This window comes from Neolamprologus brichardi, chromosome 20, assembly GCF_056152115.1.
Source record: "Neolamprologus brichardi isolate AB-2024 chromosome 20, ASM5615211v1, whole genome shotgun sequence".
In the NCBI taxonomy this organism is placed as follows: domain Eukaryota; kingdom Metazoa; phylum Chordata; class Actinopteri; order Cichliformes; family Cichlidae; genus Neolamprologus; species Neolamprologus brichardi.
This window is the reverse complement of record NC_142123.1, coordinates 35,482,891-35,501,101: the sequence shown is the minus strand read 5'-3', so window position 1 is coordinate 35,501,101 and position 18,211 is coordinate 35,482,891. Positions and strand designations below refer to the sequence as shown.

Here is an 18,211-nt window from a genome sequence, read left to right as displayed (position 1 = left end):
TTTGACATGAAGTCAGGAAAGCACAAATAAACAAAGAGAGCATAGTTGAGGTGTTTGCTGACATGGAAAAAGCCTTCAACATGGAGAGAAGGCCTCAAAGGCCTCAAAGTCACGAAACCGGGTATCAGTGGGTGGATGTTCAGATGATAAAGGATTTATTAAGGGGAAGACAAATACAAGTGAGAATTGGGAAGATTCACTCGGAGACGTTTCCTGTAGAGAACAGTACACATCAAGGGAGCAGAGTGAGGCCTTTGTTATTTCCTTTAATGATAAATCATGTGTTTAATGACATGCAGGTGGGATGGGGGTTTCACTTTGATGGAGCGATGGGGAAGAGAGGGAAAACATTTTTATTCTTTACAATAAAAATGTTTATTGTAAAGAAACTACAGGGGGCAACTGGAAAAGTTGAAGAGTGGTCGTATAAACAGGGTTTTAAATTTTCGGTTTATAAGACCAAGGCAATGATTTTACGAGGAAAGGAGTTGGAGAGGAAGTCAAGCTTAAGTTATACGGTCAGGAGTTAGAAAGAGTTTCTTGGATTGTGGTTGGATGAAAGGGTAACATGGGCTGTACACATTCAGGGAATAATGGATAATAAATATAATGAGCTGTTTACTTGGGGTGGGCTGGGGAGCAGATAGGAAATCTTTGAGGGCCACATACACTGGGTTAGTCAAATCAGTGTTAGATTATGTGTAGCATATAATTCAGTGGCAGACACAAACCAAAGTTAGACCATATTTAGTATCAGGCACTGAGATGCTGCACAGGTGCGTTTAAAACAAGCCCAACAGCAGCTTTACAGATGGAGATGGGTGAGATGCCACTAGGAATGAGAGGAGAGCAGTTAACACTTCTGGACAGCCATGGACAGGATCACCCAACAGAAGAGGTACTAAAACCTTGCAGGAAAGAGCTTCGGATGGACTGTGACTAGGAGAGCATCAGTTCAACATCAGTCAAAGAGTGCCGTTATCAGCAATGCCTCCATGGATACTACCTGATGCCACAGGAAGTATCCATTATTGGAAAAGAAGAACAGGGACAGGGTAGTTAATTTAAACGCACATACAGGACAGGCTTATATCGACCAGTATTATGTACAAATATATACAAATGCATCAAAGAACACAGCCGGTCAAACCGGTGCAGCGTTGGTTGTTCCGGAGTTTAAAGTCAAAATAGGGAAAGGATCAGTGACGGACTGTCAGTATACAGAAGTGCTTGCAATACTGTTAGCTGTTCACTGGGTAGAAGACATGAGGCGTTTAAAGCAGTCATTTGTTCAGACTCTGGCTCGTCATTGGTCAGTTTACAGAGTAGCCGCTCAGAAAGCAGATGTCCTAACAGAGGTTCAGCAACACTTCACAGAATACACATGACGGGACTTACAGGTGTGTTTTTATGGATTCCCGCTCACTGTGGAGTCAGAGCAAGTGAAATGGCAGACAGAGCTGCAAAGGAAGCCACAGAGCATGGGGTAGTGGACCTTATTAGCCTCTGTCAGACAGAGATAACGAGTGTGGTAAGGCAAGAAATGAAGGAAACCTCAGTGATATGTAAATGAAACTGGATCTTATTGATTTACTGCAAAAGGACCCATGAAGTGAAAGCTATCAGGCCTTATTCCAGTTTGTAAAGGAGGGTAAATTGTTTGGGAGGATTTGTTTGTTTGGGTTTTTTTTGAGCGACGGTCCAGTTCACACTCCACACCAGTTGGAGGCGGTAATGCGCCGTTTTGTTTTTTGCCAACCGCCAATAAAAGTAAGAAAAAGAAGAAGAACTTTAACTTGGAGAGACAAGAAGACTCCATCTCCCACAATGCCTCGCACACAACGACCGGCCTTGAGAGGAGAGAAGAGAACGGAGAAGAGATTGCGCTCCATCCATGGAGCTTTCCTCCGCAGCGCAGTGACGCAGAGGCAGCCGCAGACATGGTGAAGGATCAGGAAGTGGAGCGCATCGCCAGAAAGTTGGATAAAATGGTGCAGAAGAAGAGCACGGTGAGTGAAAGCAGCCGACAGGTGACGATGAGCGAGGAAGGTAACACTTTGAAATCATGACACAGTTCAGATTTCAAACTGACACACCTGGGATCAGCTCAGAGCTAATCACCTGCAGTCAGGTGATTAGTGATGTCATTACATGGCGCAAAACATTCAAACTGTAGTTTCCTGAAGTCCAAATGTGACCAACGTGTGCAGGTCAGCATGATGCAGACAGACCTCTGAGGCTGTAGGCTTGAAGCTGTCAGCACATGCTCTGTGTTTGTGAGGAGGTTTACTCATCAGCAACGTGCCCCACAACCACTTCCTGTTTTACATCTTCTCTACATTTCCATCATCACTCAATGAACCGTTATGAGAAACTGTAGTATTATTATTCGCTGACAGACTGATGTCAGTCGGGCTGGATAAAATCCTTTAGACGTTTCAGTTTGAAGCTTGAACGTCAGTGAGGAGCAGCTCTGAAGCCTTCCTCTGTCCTCCTGCTGAGATATTGGTCGAGACCCGGACACCCCGAAGCTCTTCAGTGGTGGTTTGTAGCACTTCTTCAGTTTTATATCATCTCTGTTCATGTGCAGCATCTTTAAACTGAGGGTTTAAACCTCATGGAGTAATTACAGCTCGGCTCTAAAATATCTGAATGCTTCAGAGTGGAATCAGGAATTTATTTTATAGAGTAAAACCAGGCTGCAGCAAACTAATGACTGACCTTGATGGATCATCTCAGACCTTTGTTTTCAGTACCTTCTTCCTGTCATGATGGTGTTTGTCTCCCCCCCATGAGAGAACAGTTTCACCCCCGTCCTAAGTTGTCCTGTGCTGATAAGTTTAAATTAGCCTGACTCTGCAACCAGGCACCAGGAAGCACATGTTTGTCAGCTGACCTGACTTGATGAGCCCCCCTGTTGGCATCGCTGTTCATTTTTTGAGCTGGGAGAATTTTGACTATTTTTTAACCCTTGTTGTGTTTTGGCGTTGGAAAGGTTGTCAGACTGAGTGAGGACTGCTGCCCCTGCTGCAGCGTGAGTTGTCTGACTGAAGGTGGCACCGTCATGTTGGATGAGGATTGGTGAGGCTGTGATGGTGGTCCTGGTCCTGTGCAGGATCACTCAACCAAAACCTGCCGTAGGTGCAGGACTGGGTCATGAAGGAGAGGAATCTGATCATATCAAGCAGTTATTTACTGATATTGAGGACCGCCACAACAGTGAGCCAGCTGATTGGGAGACATGTTAGGGAGGGGCGGGACTTGCTGGATAGGGTTATATGATAGCAGATGTATTTCTGATGGTTTGTCACTGACTTTGTTCCAATGTTTTTCTGCCTGTGAAGCCCTTTGAACCTTCAGATGTAATCCTGGAGTGAGTGATCTGCACAGATAATATCTGTGAGGTGAAACAAATAGACTGTAACGTCAGCATCAGTCCATCAGGTGGTTTAAAGATCTGCATAGTTCTGTCATTCTTCAGGTTTCAGAGCCAGTTCCAGTCCAGGACCACAGCCCCACCCTGTTAATCCAAACGGCTGATGTTTAGTGGAGGGTGGCGAGCCTCGGTGCTCTGCTCAGAGTGAACCAGCTTGTTCCTACTTTAGTTTCTGAGTTTTAAAGAGTTATTGCACCGTTTCTGTTGGTTGCTTTGAGTAAACTCAATTTGGCTTCAGGTTAATCGCTGGTGAACCACCAATATTATGGTCGACAGTATCGAACCCTGCACTGAGGTCTAGCAGGCACAGAGATGAGTCCACTGTCAGAGGCCATAAGAAGATCATTTGTAACCTTCACTAAAGCTGTTTCTGTGCTGTGATGAACTCTGAAACCTGACTGAAACTCTTCAAATAAACCATTCCTCTGCAGATGATCTGTTAGCTGTTTGACAACTACTCTTTCAAGGATGTTTGATATAAAGGAAGGTTGGTTTAACTGCAGCCAGCTTGAAGGCCTGTGGTACATAGCTGATTATTAGAGATAGTTGATCATATTTAAGATCGAAGAATTAATTAATGGCAGGACTTCTTTGAGCAGTCTTGTCCTGCTTTTTGCTGTTACTCTCTTTTGCTTTACTCGCGCTCTTTGACTGTACTGAACTTTCTTCTGCTTGTCGTCTTGTCATGCAGCTCCTCGAGTTCTTGGTGAAACTTTGTTATCAAAGATAAAAGAAATATTAGCTGTGTTTTTATTCCACCTGAATGTGAAGGTGTGCTGACCAAAGAAAAATAGTATTGCACAAAGATTCAAATGTGAAGCTTTACTGAAAAACTTTAATAGTTTTTTAACATTCAGACAGAAACCTTCTTACAGTTTATCACAACACGTTTATTTAGATCAAGTAAACGATCGGTACAATAAAATGGTGGTCCTGTTTACAGGACAGTGCTCTGGACCTGCTGAGGGAACTGAAGAACATCAAGATGTCTCTGGAGACGCTGCAGGTGAGCAACTCCACAAACAATATGGCGTTACGAAAAAGCCTGAAATTCACCTGCGTGTCTGATTTAACTGAAGGTAACACAGGACTCAGTGTTCATGACTTTCAGTGTGCAGATTAAAGTCCACGAGGTTTATGAATACATTAGACCAAATCCATTTATCATTGCTGTGATTGTTTTCATTTACATCGCTGCAGAAACTTGTGTGTGTGTCTGTGTGTGTGTGTGTGTGTGTGTGTGTGTGTGTGTGTGTGTGTGTAGTCTACCAGAGTGGGCATGTCGGTGAACGCTGTGAGGAAACAAAGTTCAGATGAAGAAGTTCAGACTTTGGCCAAAACTCTCATCAAGTCCTGGAAGAAACTGCTGGGTGGGTAAAGAAAGACCGAAACGTGACATATGTGCCTCCAGGTGACTGTTGACAGAATGATTTAAGTTGCATCATCAAGTGTTAGAAACCGTAATCCCGAGTGTACAAACAGGAAGTAGAATTATGGCTGCAGTCATTTGTTGGTTTTTATCTGACAGATGGTTCAGAGGAGAAGAAAAAGGACAGCTCTCCGGTCAGGTCTTCATCCACCTCCAAGGATTATGGCAGCAGTGAAAAAGGGTCTGTTGCACACTGGCGGCGGCGTCACCGGCGGCGGCGTCACTGGCAGCGGCGTCACCGGCGGCGGCGTCACCGCTCGTCAGCTTGGTTACATGTTTGCGATCAGGAGAAAGTTTCAGTCAAATAAGAACTCTCTTCCTCTCTCCTCCTCCTCCTCAGCAGTAAATCTTCTGAGGGGCCCCCGTCCACCCCCACTTCCCCAACTACCACCACCCTCTCTCAGGTCACTTCCTTCCCCCCTGCCCCCGTAACCATGGACTGCGTGAGAAGCAAGTGTCGAGAGCTGCTGGTAGTGGCGCTGCAGACGGACGGTGAGAAGATGAAGTCTGGATGTTTTCAGACTCTGAACCATCAGATTAATCTGATTGTATCACTAAATCTGTGTTTCAGTAATCTCCTGTTTACACCTGGAATCTGTCAGAGTTGATGTCAGGTGTTTGTGGTTACGAGCATAACCAGTGTTTGTGTTTTAGATGACCATAAGGCCATCAGAGTGGACTGCGAGCACCTGGCGGCTCAAATCGAAGAACATATCCTTTCGTGTTGCGATTGCTGAAACCTGACGACTGAACAGAGGAGCATCCTCACAGGAAGGATCTCGCTTTACTAGAGCAGACTTCATTCATGATTACATGAAAGCTTCAGTATTAATGAACACCAGCAGCACTACAGTAAATGTTCGGCACGTTTTTCCAGTTCACGTTTCGCCCACACTCTTGGTCCTTGACGGCTCGCCGTGTGCACAGATCTTCCAGGAGTTTAAGTCGACAGACATGAAATATAAAACCCGTCTACGAAGTCGAATCTCCAACCTGAAAGACCAGAAGAACCCAGAACTGCGCCGCAACGTACTGTGTGGAAACATCTCGCCACATCGCATCGCCTGTATGACTGCTGAGGTCAGTGCGTCTTCCTCTTTAAATAGGGGTCAGGGGCGGAGTTTCACGATACAGTGCAGTGTAAATGTATAATCCTTTATTACTTATACAGTTACATCCATATATATTTGGACACTGACACAACCTGTTTTTTAGTTGTATAATGGACATAATGTGCCGACTCTCAGCTTCGAGGGTATCCACATTGAAACTGGATGAAGGATTTAAGAGTTTCAGCTCTTTAACATGTGCCACCCTCTATTTAAAGGAACCAAAAGTAATCGGACAATCGTCTGAAAGGCCGTGTGATGGTGTGGGCCAGGGGTCGGCAACCCGCGGCTCTTTAGTCCTTATACTGCGGCTCCGGGTGGTTTGGGAAAATAAATTAGTATTTAGCTGAAGTGTGTTTTATTTGGGGGAGGTGTTGCGGGAGTATGGGGTGTCTGGCCCATTGCTATGGGCCATTCGATCCCTATATAACCGTTGCAAGAGCTTGGTTCGCATTGCCGGCAATAAGTCGGACTCGTTCCCGGTGGGTGATGGGCTCCGCCAGGGCTGCCCTTTGTCACCGGTTCTGTTCATAATTTTTATGGACAGAATTTCTAGGCGCAGCCAAGTGGCGGAGGGCTTTCGCTTTGGTGGCCTCAGGATCTCATCTCTAATCTTTGCGGATGATGTGGTTCTGTTGGCTTCATCGGGTGAGGGCCTCCAGCTCGCACTGGAGCGGTTCGCAGCCGAGTGTGAAGCAGCAGGAATGAGGATCAGCACCTCCAAATCTGAGGCCATGGTTCTCAGCCGGAAAAGGGTGGAGTGCCCACTCCGGGTCGGGGATGAGGTCCTGCCCCAAGTGGAGGAGTTCAAGTATCTCGGGGTCTTGTTCGCGAGTGATGGGAGAAGGGAGCCGGAGATCGACAGACGGATTGGGGCTGCGGCTGCAGTAATGCAGACGCTGCACCGGTCCGTCGTGGTGAAGAGGGAGCTGAGTGTAAAAGCGAAGCTCTCAATTTACCGGTCGATCTACGTCCCTACCCTCACCTATGGCCACGAGCTGTGGGTAGTGACCGAAAGGACGAGATCGCGGATACAAGCGGCGGAAATGAGCTTCCTCCGAAGGGTGGCTGGCCTCTCCCTTAGAGATAGGGTGAGAAGTTCAGCCATCTGGGAGGGGCTCAGAGTAGAGCCGCTGCTGCTTCACATCGAAAGGAGCCAGCTGAGGTGGTTTGGGCATCTGATAAGGATGCCCCCTGGGCGCCTCCTGGGTGAGGTGTTCCAGGCATGTCCCACTGGGAGGAGGCCCCGGGGCAGACCCAGGACACGCTGGAGAGATTATATCTCTCGGCTGGCCTGGGAACGCCTTGGTGTTCCCCCGGATGAGCTGGAGGAGGTGGCTGGGGAGAGGGAGGTCTGGGCCTCTTTGCTTAGGCTGCTGCCCCCGCGACCCGGCCCCGGATAAAGCGGATGAAGATGGATGGATGTGTTTTATTTGTGTTAGTTCTTTTTTTAACTTGTAGTTCTAAATTGGAAGATTATTGTGAAATAAAATTATATTTTATTATTTTTTCATCGCTCAAAATAAGCGTCACACTCGCAGAAGCCGGTGTACCCGCCTAAACGCCGTGCATTTATCGAGAACCCCAGGTAGGCCGATTATGGATCTTCGGATCCACATGATGTCAGCAGCTCCACCGTGAACTATGTGAAAACAAACACGCTCACGCCTCACAGACGACAGCTTACAGTCCTGCGTAAAGATGAAAGTGACTTCGTACAGCCTGATCTGCAGACGCTGCGCAGAGGTTCAGGAGCAGAAGTCTTCTTGTAAACATATCACAGCAGACCCGACGATGTTTGCATGAACACGCTTTTCAGCTTCTCTTTATTGACACTTTTCACACACGGTTGCTGTACGCACACAGCCGGCTGTAGCTTTGCAGCTCACAGCCCGACACACACCAACACAACAGCACAGACGTTAAGGTGGCGAGGCGTGATTGCGGGTGCCGCTCAGGTGCGTCGCCTCCCCTGCAGCGGCGCTGCAGACCACGCCCCGCCACACACATTAACCTGGTAAAATACATATGTAGGAAGAATTTTGCAAATATCTATTTTTCATTTTTTTAGCAGCACAGAGCTTTTTTTTTTCAATTACTTTTTCAAAGTCAGGTCAAGGCTCCAAAAGCCCAAAGGCGATATGAGGGAGGCGGCTCGCAGCAGTTTGTGTTTGCTAGATCATTTTAGTTCAGCGTCTTTCCTTTTGTTATATTTCTTTAAGAGTTCAAAATGTGTTAATTACATAAATAAATGTAATTTTCTCTGCAGCACTTCATGGAGTTCATAAGCAACACACCTTAGCTGAAGCATAAAAAAACCCAATATATGCAGTGTTATCTTCATTTTGGGTGTCAAAAAGTGTTTGCGGCTCCCAGAGTTTTCTTTTGCGTGGAAACCGGGTCCAAATGGCTCTTTGGGTGTTAAAGGTTACTGACCCCTGGTGTGGGAAATTCCTTCATTATGTCATCATCAGTGAAGAAGATTAAAGATTTGATTTGATGTTTGGTTCTTGCATTTGGAAGATTTTGCTGTGAACAGACATCATGCAGTCAGCTCTGAAACAAGCCGCAAAAACAGAAAAAACCCATCTGAGAAATTGCTGCAATATTAGGAGAGACAAAATCATCCTGAGAAAGAAAGCACTGGTGAACGCAGCAAGGCAACAAGACCTGGACGTCCATGGAAGACAACGGTGGTGGATGCTCGCAGAATCCCGGTGCAGAGAAACCTCTTCACAACGTCAAGGGAACAACACTCTCCAGGAGGAAGGCGACACCCAAGTGCAGCATAAAGAGCAGACTGTATGACACAAAGCACAGAGGGTTCGCTGTAGGGTGCAACCATTCATAAGCCCCGAGAATAGAAAGGCTCGATCGGCTACAAACATCTAAAAACGGCGGCACAGCTCTGGGAAAAACATTCTTTGGACAGATGAGGCCAAGATCAAGAGAAAAGTATGGAGAAGGCGTGGAACAGCTCGTGGCGTGGAACAGCTCGTGATCCAAAGCATACAGCATCATCTGTAACACACTGCAGAGGCAGTGTGATGATTTGGACGTGCATGCTGCCAGTGGCACTGGGACACGAGTAGGGATGGGTATCGAAACCCGGTTCTTGTTGAGAACCCACTGTTTCAGTTCCTTGGAATTGTTTGCCATTTTTGCAAACGATTCCCTTATCAATTCCAGTCGCATGACGTCACCGCGTTGCGGAGCGTCATTTACCTGGCAGGAAACATGGAGGCTCAAAGGCTCAAAAGTTTGGTTACACTTTACGAGAACGGATGACAACAGGACAACTTTCAATACTTGCAAAGTAGATATTTCATTTAAGGGAGGAAACACTACAAATATGCAAAAGCATTTGCTCACAAAACACACGATGACCTTAAATGAATGTCGTGTTTTTAATTCCGCTCCGGACTCGTGAATCTCAACCCAGCAGCAGCGGTAACGTTTGCACGTCCTCTCCCGTTAATGCGGCAGGTAAATAATCAACTAACAGTGCAGATTATGTTAGCGCGATCTGCCTTATTACAAACCTGCCATTACTGTGCGTTTAGGTGACCATGATGAGACAGAGTCTGGCTCAGATGCTGGCAGTTCTCGCTGCAGTCTACCGTAGCGTCTCCTTTCAGGCAGGATAGACGAATGTCACCGAGCAGTGACTCAGTTTGTGGTCAAAGGCTTGCAGCCGTTTGCCACAGCAGATGATTTTCAGTAAGTGAATGTGTTTAATTGTAGGCAGGGACATTACTGGATATTCTTGTGTAATTGCTACAGAATAATTTATGTTATACTTTGTTATTGCTACAGAAGAATATTTATTTTATTATTTTACATTTACAATTTTCTTTCTGGGGACCCTGTGACACCCCCGTAGGCTGTGGATCTCTTAAGATCTCACTGTTGGGTTTGTAAGGCCACGTTACTCCTACATTTCTATCTTGTTCAAAGAGAAGATATAAAACAAAGTTCTGAGCTAATCGACCTTAGTGTTCTCCTTTTTTAAAAAGAATCGATAAAGAATCGAATCGTTAAACAGAATCAAAAATGGAATCGGAATCGTGAAAATCTTATCAGTACCCATCCTTAGACGTGAGTTTATGATGATGTGACCGAAGCAGCAGAACGAACTCCTGAGGTGTTCAGAGACAGACTGTCTACATGCAGTCAGAGTCAGCGTGTTTCATAACACAGATAAAACACACAGCCAGGAGTTTATTCAAGCAAAGGAGATTCTTCAAGGGCCGAGTCAGTCAGCTGATCTTAGCCCAACTGAGTGTTTCACTGGTTGGAGACTAAACGTCAGACAGAAAGGCCACAAACAGGAAGTGAAAGTTGCTGCAGTAAAGGCCTGCAGAGCGTTAAAAAGCAGCATCTGGTGATGTCCAAGACTTCAGGCAGTGCCAGCAGAGGGTCTTCAACCAAGTATAAGAAATGAACATTTTATTATATGTAATTTGTCCGATTACTTTTCTGTTTTGTGTTTGATTGCATTAAAATGCTTTAGTTCCTCACATTTATGCAGTCGTTTTGTTCAAACCATTGAATTAAACTGAAAGTCTGCCCTTCACCTGCATCTCAGTTGTTTCATTTTAAATTGATTGTGGTGATTTACAGAGCCTAAATTAGAAAAACGTTGTCTCTGGCAAAATATTTATAGGCCGAATATTGTTTTATTCTGAAAGTCTAAATGGGAAGTAATTTGTTTTAGTTTCACGTTAGTGAGATGAGGTCAAGAGCCCACTGAGCTTATAGAGTGAAACGGTAAGAATCCCCCTTTGTGCAGCGGTGGTTTGTACGAATGTAAACTGGATAACTACAAAAAGGAGTCAGTGGGCCGAAGGAAGCAGTTCAAGTGTGTGTGTGTGTGTGTGTGTGTGTGTGTGCACGCACGCAGGAAATGGCGAGTGCAGAGCTGAAGCAGATGAGAGAGGCTCTGACAAAAGAGTCGATCAGAGAGCATCAGCTTTCCAAGGTCGGAGGAACTGAGACGGACATGTTCATCTGCAGCAAGTGTCATGGAAAGAGCTGCACGTACACACAGGTATGAGCACATCTTCAGGCTGATGGTCGCTGTTCTCTGACCAGTTTTCACCACCTCGTTCTCGTGTTCAGGTGCAGACCCGCAGCGCTGATGAGCCCATGACCACTTTTGTTTTGTGTAACGACTGCGGCAACCGATGGAAGGTAAGGCCCCTGACTCTGAAATACACAGGACACGTGGACTGGCGTTGACACTGATCAGTGTTACAGACGGCGCTGTCTTGGAAATATTTAGGGCCGTATAAAAGTTTCTCTTCTGCAAATATTTGATAAATAATCGACCTACCCTCTTTCTCATCACCCGAGCTCTCCACAGCAGTCACACCAACCCTCCTTCCTTCAGTACATCCATGAATCCTCTCTGAGGTCGTCCTCTTTTGTGGAGCTTTTGTTCACTTGTCTTGTGCACTGTCTGTTGCTCTGAGTGTTTGAGCTCAGGTTTGCAGCTTCTGCCTCCAGATGGTGGCAGCAGAGGCTGAATTACAGCTTCCCCCTCTTCCTCTCAGCTCTCTCTGCATGCTAACCTTCTTTATCTGACCTTCTGATCTTACCATACCCTCTCACCCCCGACTTAGCTGATTTAGCTGCTGACTCAGGTCAAAGTGAAGCAACTAAATGGAGAAGCAGGTGATTTATGAGAAGAACAAAGCTTCAGTTCAATTCATTTATAAAATGCCAAATCACAACAACAGCTGCCTCAAGCCGCTCAAAGCGAAAAGATTTGAGTTGCCAGTTGTTTGTTAGCTCTGTGGTGTGTTTTTCCACTGCAGGTGTGCACTTTGATCTTTTTCCACTGAGCTTCTGCCTCTGATTTCTGAGGTACTGAGATTCATCGTGTCTGTTTAGGGCCCGGTGACAGTCCGATCTGTTTCTGACTGTTTCAGGTTTCTCTGCATTGGGTCTGATTGGGGTGTCTCTTTGTATTTGTCTTTCAGTTCTGTTGAAGAAAACACGGCCGTTTATTCTTCTGTCAAGAAGCAAATTGAAGTTATTGAAGTTGATTTATTTTTTTGGTGTAATTTCTTTTTATATATCAAACTAAATGCTGCGATGTATTTGGAGAGATAAAAGCCAGCTGATGTTGTCCATTGGTTGAATTGGTTTTGTATTGATGACTGAGACTTCCTTTCTGAAGACGCTTGAGCCAGATTCAAATCACAGCTCATAGTGTGTCTTTCTTTGCCATGATGTGCTGAACATATTAAAGCTGCTCCTGGATGAAGACCATCGAATCGCTGTTTTTATTGTTTTGGCTTCAGAAATCACCATCATCAATAAAAAGGGAAACCATCCCTGGTGAACCTTGAAGTTTACTCACATAGAAATCAGCAGTCTTTCTTTTAGAATTTCATTTGAACAGAGAGACGCAGAATATCAACCAAAAATCTAGAGATTAGACAAAACTGATGTCATGTTATTGGGTGAAATAAGTTGAGCGTTTACAACCCAGCTAGAATTCCGGTTCCCACCGTAGACCTGCCCAAGGCTGGAATGAAGTAAAAGACGACCACCATGAACTTGGTGAGGCACTGAGTTTGATTATTCAGAAATTGGACTGAAATGTTCAAGCAGGCCCATCTGACGTTGAACATCTAAATGATTCAGGAAAGCCGGGTGAGCAAGTGCTGTGGTCAGATGAAACCAAAATGGAACTGAGCTCTACCCGCCGTATGACCCAAAGAACAGCATCCCCACCGTTCGGGCATGGAAGTGGAAACTTGCTTGAAGTCGTTTTTCTGAGTGTACAGGCCCTGTGTCTTCAGAGCACAGGGCCATGTACCATTAAAATCTTGGACCAGAACCTCCTCCCCTCAGCCTGAACACTGAAGATTGGTTGTGGGTGGGTTTTCCAGGAAGACCTTAAACATAGCACTAAGAGAACAAAGGACCGGCTAAAGACGAAGATCCAGAATGAGGTATCACCAGTCTCCTGTCCTCAGGTCGATGAAAAGTCTGTGGTGAGAGTTGAAGCTTCGAGTTAATGCAGAATATTTTGTCTCCTTTAAAATGAACCAGAAACCATTTCTTTCTTTGTGGGAAAACTTTCACCACATAATGATTTCTCTCACTGTAATTTCCCCAAAGACTTGTCAGACTGAGTCAGTGGTGGTCCGATGTCATCGGCACTTGGGTTTGATTCTAATAAATGATGTGTTGTGTTTTCAGTCATCATGTAGGGTGGACTGGCTTCCAATCTGAAAAATGTTGATTAATACGAACTGAGAAGAATTCGGCTGGTTTACATGCCATCTGTAGAAAAAAAATAAAAATAATAATGGATTGGATTTATACAGCGCTTTTCAAGGCACCCAAAGCGCTTTACAATTCATTCACTCTTGCATTCACACACTGGTGGAGGCAGCTACAGTTGTAGCCACAGCTGCCCTGGGGCAGACTGACAGAAGCGAGGCTGCCATATCGCGCCATCGGCCCCTCTGGCCAACACCAGTAGGTGGTAGGGTAAAGTGTCTTGCCCAAGGACACAATGACCAGGGACAGAGAGCCCGGGGATCGAACTGGCGACCTTCCAGTTACAGATACGCTTCCCAACCCCCTGAGCCACGGTCGCCCCACTAAATCTTGATGGTTGTTTAGCTGAATGTGACTTTTAGCTCATCGAGACAAACGAACGATGACCTCGTGCAGCGTTGAGGTACCAGCATTGTCTCTCACTGTCGGTCAGTGAAGATGAGATTAATTTACCCTCAGACTATTTGCAGAGTTACTCTAATCCTCTATTTAATGGATTATAATTCCCATTGTTAGTTTGTGCAAAACAGCCAACGAGTGACAACAAACCTTCCTCTACTTGACTGGTCACAGTACCAGTGAACCCTGATGATTGCTAATCCTGGTTATATCACTCCTGAAGGTGTTCAACGTCTCAAATTCAACACAAATGTTCACACAGACTCGGGAAAGGTTTTTCCACCAAGACTCGACAAATATTTTTCAGGCTATAACCGAAAGGAGCTTTATGCCCCAAAATGTCAAGGACAAGTCTAAACGGACGAGGCTGGTTGGCTGATAGGCAGATTAAACAGATCTGTGATGGTGGCAGTCGGGTGCATATCTAACCTGGCCTGGACAGACCAACACGCTCTAGCTTTCGAGAAGTTAAACAGTATTCGTCTGAATAAATGTGGACGTTAACACTGTTCCACGAAGCTTCCAGCAAAAGACAGACTACTTAAACAAAGAGCAGAGGCCTCGTGCTGTTTTTCTAAATGCTGCTGGTGTTTGGAAGTGTGTTGACGGGTAGGATGAAGAGTGGTGGGGAAGCAGAGCTGAGAAGGATCCTGTTGTGTTTGTTGTGGCAACACCGCTGAGCTCTTCCCATACATGAGCATGAAGAGAGACAGAGAAAACAGAATGTTCCATGTGTTAAAAAACTAACATTTTAAAAACTTGCAAATTATACAGGAAAAATATGTACAAATGAATCTTTTCACAAGTCTATTTTTGTCAAGAGAACATAATTGGTGCTCAGTGGAAACCGTCTGAAATGATAGATTTCAGGGAGCTGGTTCATTATTTTCTGTGTTCATGGAAACTTTGAGTTGTACTCTCGGCTCCTGTCGTCCTCTCAGAACTGTTTATTAGAAAGTGTCTGACCTTAACCCAGCAGCAGAGAAGTTGTGTCCTGGACTCCAAAGAATTCCCCTCGTTCTGGACGCGACACTGAGGATCAGGATTTTGTCACAGTCGTTCAAACCAGGCAGCAGCAGATTAGTGACTGACCTCGAGCTGTGGACGGACACGTTTGCGTCATTTTAAGCTTCTTCCTGTCATACAATGGTGTTTGTCTCCATCCTTCACCCAGCGTGATCTTTACTGGGAACAGTTTAACCCTTACCCTCCTGCTTCCTGTGCTGATGATTTTATATTAGCTCTGTAGCTAACCGTGAACTAAAGTTCTATATATCCTGACTTCCTGGACTAAAATCTGAAACTCCAGTCAGAGATAACAGGTATCGTGATTACCAGCGTTCTCTGTTAAGCCGGGCTCTTTGCGTCAGGCTCACATAAAAAAGGTATTTGACACGTCAGTCTTGTTCCTTATCAAATGATCCCTGTGAGCACCCCCTGCTCAGATGCTTTATCAGATAAGGATAAATAAAAATAAACACCTCTGGAAAAGACAAAATCTAACAGTAAAATTTTTATTTTTTAATTTATTGTCTATTAATTGTAGTTGTATTTATGGTGTAATCGTATGTTCTGTTGTAAAATGTATCTATTTTGATTGTAAGCCCAACAATGGACACTTGTTGAAAATTAGCAATAAACTTATGTGCGTTACATCAGTTTCATGTTTTGTACTTGGACTATGTTAAACTGCGCTGTCCCTTTTTAGATAAATAAATTAATCTGACAGCAGCAGAAACTGGTTCACCTGAAGATTTGAATTATTTTGTGTCTGAACGCGCTCAGTGCTGTTTGTTTTTAAGCTGTGAGACTTTAGACTGTATCCATGGAAACATCAAAGCTTCCTGTCACACAGCCTGATGACGATTTGTCACAGATCAAAGCGAAGTCTGTGACTTTACCACAAAGTCAGATAAACGTGTTGGTGATCTGTGGCGAGCGTAGAGCCCTCAGGTTCATCATCACATCAGCTGGACCGACTTCACCAACCCTGCAAACACCGTTAGGTTCTCCTCTTCATCGAGGCCGAAGGTTAGAAAGAAACCATCAGACCACGGGAAACCAGCGAGCTGGCACCCTGACATGGTTAATGTGTGTGTGTGTGTGTCGGTCAGTTATCATAATAACAGCGTTTCAGCCTGGGAGATTTTATTGGTTCAGTCCTTGGTGTTAACACAGGTGTGAACACTGTGACCTCTCAGGTCATTTCTGTCACAAAACAAGCAGCCTCTCGTTGGATCTTCAGTTTTCTCTTTATATTTGTACAATTAAAATCACAGTTTTAACAAAATAGAAAATAAATAACATCAACAATACGAAGAGAAATGCATCGTGTGACTGGTCTGCTGAAGAGGGAGGCATCTCCTGTTTGAACCTGTGGCCTCCGCCTCCATCTACCAGCGTTCCCATGAAGCAGTGCAGGAAGCGTCCGACTCACAACATGGGCTGCTTTTTTGCACCTGGGATTTCCTCCCGCCCCCCTCCCTGAATGGACCAACCACAGATGAGCCCGGTGGCCTCCTGCAGCTAATCAGGAGCCACAGACAGTGATGAGGTCAAAAGTGAGAGGTCGCAGAGGTCAGCAGCAGCAGCAGCGCCCAGGTAGGCAGCCCCGGTGTGTGTCTGTGTGTGTGTGATACTATACTTACAGGGCCTGTTATAAATTTGTAAGAAAACAGATGTGGCGACCATAAACATTCACGTGATGGCGGCGTACGTCTGACTTCACCTGCGCGTTATTCTTGGTGGTAAACAGTGAAACGTTCTCCACCCGCACAAGCAAAACCTCCTCTGTGTCATCTTTAACAGGTCCTTCTTTTGTGGTCTCTGCGACACAATGTTCATTAATTACAACACAAACGTCCGCCTGCAGCTTTGCATTTCATCTCTCAGTAGTTTTTGGTTGCAGACTAATTATGAACAATAATCATTATTACTGATTATCCATCATTTTAAAGACACAGCAGCTTCGTTTACTCCGAAACTCAAATCTGTGTCTTTCTGACCATTAATGGAAGGAAAGTATTGATTATTGAACGGTCCGTGTAAGTAAAGTAGCACTGATTCTGTTTTCTAAACTCCAGTGTTTTTATTGCTCTGTGTGTGTGTGTGTGTGTGTGTGTGTGTGTGTGTCGGGTGTAATCAGTCTCGTTGGGTCATCCTCTTCTGGAAAAACCAGGACGAGGAGACAAACAAAAGTAGGTGAAATGTTCCACGTTCAGTTCTGTGATATAAAATATTCATGTAGTCGTTTGTTAGTCAGTAGTTGGAGGAAGCGGCGCCCCCCTGTGGTCAGGAGTAAAGTCGTCGATCCAGCGAACTACCAAAGATGAAGCGTCTGAGGAAGCGTCGTGTTTCCAGTTCAAAAACAGCGAAAGGGAACGACGCAGCATTCATCTTTTTCTTTGAACCGCATCATTCCTGAAGTGCGAGGTGGAGTCAGCTGGCTCTGTGAAAGGAGACGCTAAGGAGCAAGGCTGGTAAAATCCACAAAGAGCTGATGGCACATGTGAATATTTCTCCCACTGAAAAAACAATCACTCCAGTAAAACTTCAGTGTCACTCGCTGGTGCCCTCAGGAGGGAAACATGAACCAAAGGTGAACCGTGAGGAGGAGGAAGGCAGGGATGGATCAGGGATCAGCTTAGTCTGATTTCAGTGACGTAAAACTCATAAATCACCTAAAATCAATAAGTTCACTGCTATTAAAATTCATCTGTTTGAGCTCAAAGCCTCGCTGAGCTGAAACTGTTGGCCAGGAGTTTGTCTTAACATTTAACTGCTAGTTTTTAATCACTGCACTGCACTAACCCTGCACATAACAAGGTCTAACTGACGTCAAAGGCCTGATTAAGATTTCAAATTCGAGAAAAATATATATATTTTTATAAACATTGTAAATCTGTTTCCAGGGTTTTTCTTCTTGTTTTCAAAATGATTATCTCCACATTGAGAGAAGGTGACTACAAAAGAAGAAAGAAGTGAGCAGGAGTGTGACTAAAAGGAAGAAAACATGAGAGACGATGAAGATGAGTACGTGGGAAGAGCTGAGGATGGAGTGATGACTGCTTGAAAGACTTGGATGGAGGTGGAGCGCAGGTTGGATGAAGATGTTTAGGAGTAGGACTCGGAGGGCGTACGGGAGCCGCCATGAACCAGCGCCTTGTAGATGTTGGAGGCGAGGAATCGTGGGTAGGAGTCCCTGTGCATCAGCATGTAGATCTGCAGCTGGGCGTCTTCAAAGGTGTGTGGCGTCGGATCCTGCATCTTCTTGTTGATCACCTCTCGAACCCGAGCATCCAGACTCACCTGGAGGGAAAAACACACTTCGATGCAACAAAGCAGTTCAGGTTTTGCTGCACAAAGAAACAGTGTGACTAATGAGCCAGCCAACCTGGAGCTGGAGACGTGACTGACAGGAGCTCACGGGAGACTCTTAACCAGGCACACTGCTTTGAACAGCTGCTGCTAACTCAGGCTACTGTGTCGTCTCCACGTCTTAAAAGTAAGAGCAGGTCTTTTTTAACGAGCTTCAGTGAT

The 18,211-nt window shown here is 45.2% G+C and overlaps 2 protein-coding genes across 8 annotated transcripts in view; one reads left to right on the top strand and one right to left on the bottom strand.

Moving 5' to 3' along the window:
• Window positions 1–1,845: 1,845 nt before the first annotated feature.
• The window catches only part of tcea2 (transcription elongation factor A (SII), 2), a 17,368-nt gene continuing 1,002 nt past the window's right edge, over window positions 1,846–18,211 (top strand). The window contains exons 1-10 of one of the 3 annotated variants that reach the window (XM_087833887.1): window positions 1,846–2,009; window positions 4,380–4,442; window positions 4,701–4,806; window positions 4,965–5,046; window positions 5,209–5,357; window positions 5,520–5,577; window positions 5,792–5,945; window positions 10,878–11,024; window positions 11,096–11,167; window positions 11,959–12,235. In XM_087833887.1, coding sequence (XP_087690013.1) covers window positions 1,941–2,009; window positions 4,380–4,442; window positions 4,701–4,806; window positions 4,965–5,046; window positions 5,209–5,357; window positions 5,520–5,577; window positions 5,792–5,945; window positions 10,878–11,024; window positions 11,096–11,167; window positions 11,959–11,967 — 909 coding nt within the window. In that variant the 5' untranslated portion in view covers window positions 1,846–1,940 and the 3' untranslated portion in view covers window positions 11,968–12,235. Of the gene's footprint in view, window positions 2,010–4,379; window positions 4,443–4,700; window positions 4,807–4,964; window positions 5,047–5,205; window positions 5,358–5,519; window positions 5,578–5,791; window positions 5,946–10,877; window positions 11,025–11,095; window positions 11,168–11,958; window positions 12,236–18,211 lie in introns of those variants that run through there. The other 2 variants (XM_087833886.1, XM_087833888.1) reach the window with 2 other exon arrangements.
• Window positions 15,804–18,211, bottom strand: part of rgs19 (regulator of G protein signaling 19) — a 25,863-nt gene continuing 23,455 nt past the window's right edge. For all 5 annotated transcript variants that reach the window (XM_087833889.1, XM_035915142.2, XM_035915143.2 and 2 more), the window contains one exon: window positions 15,804–17,980. In XM_087833889.1, coding sequence (XP_087690015.1) covers window positions 17,786–17,980 — 195 coding nt within the window. In that variant the 3' untranslated portion in view covers window positions 15,804–17,785. The remainder of the gene's footprint in view (window positions 17,981–18,211) is intronic.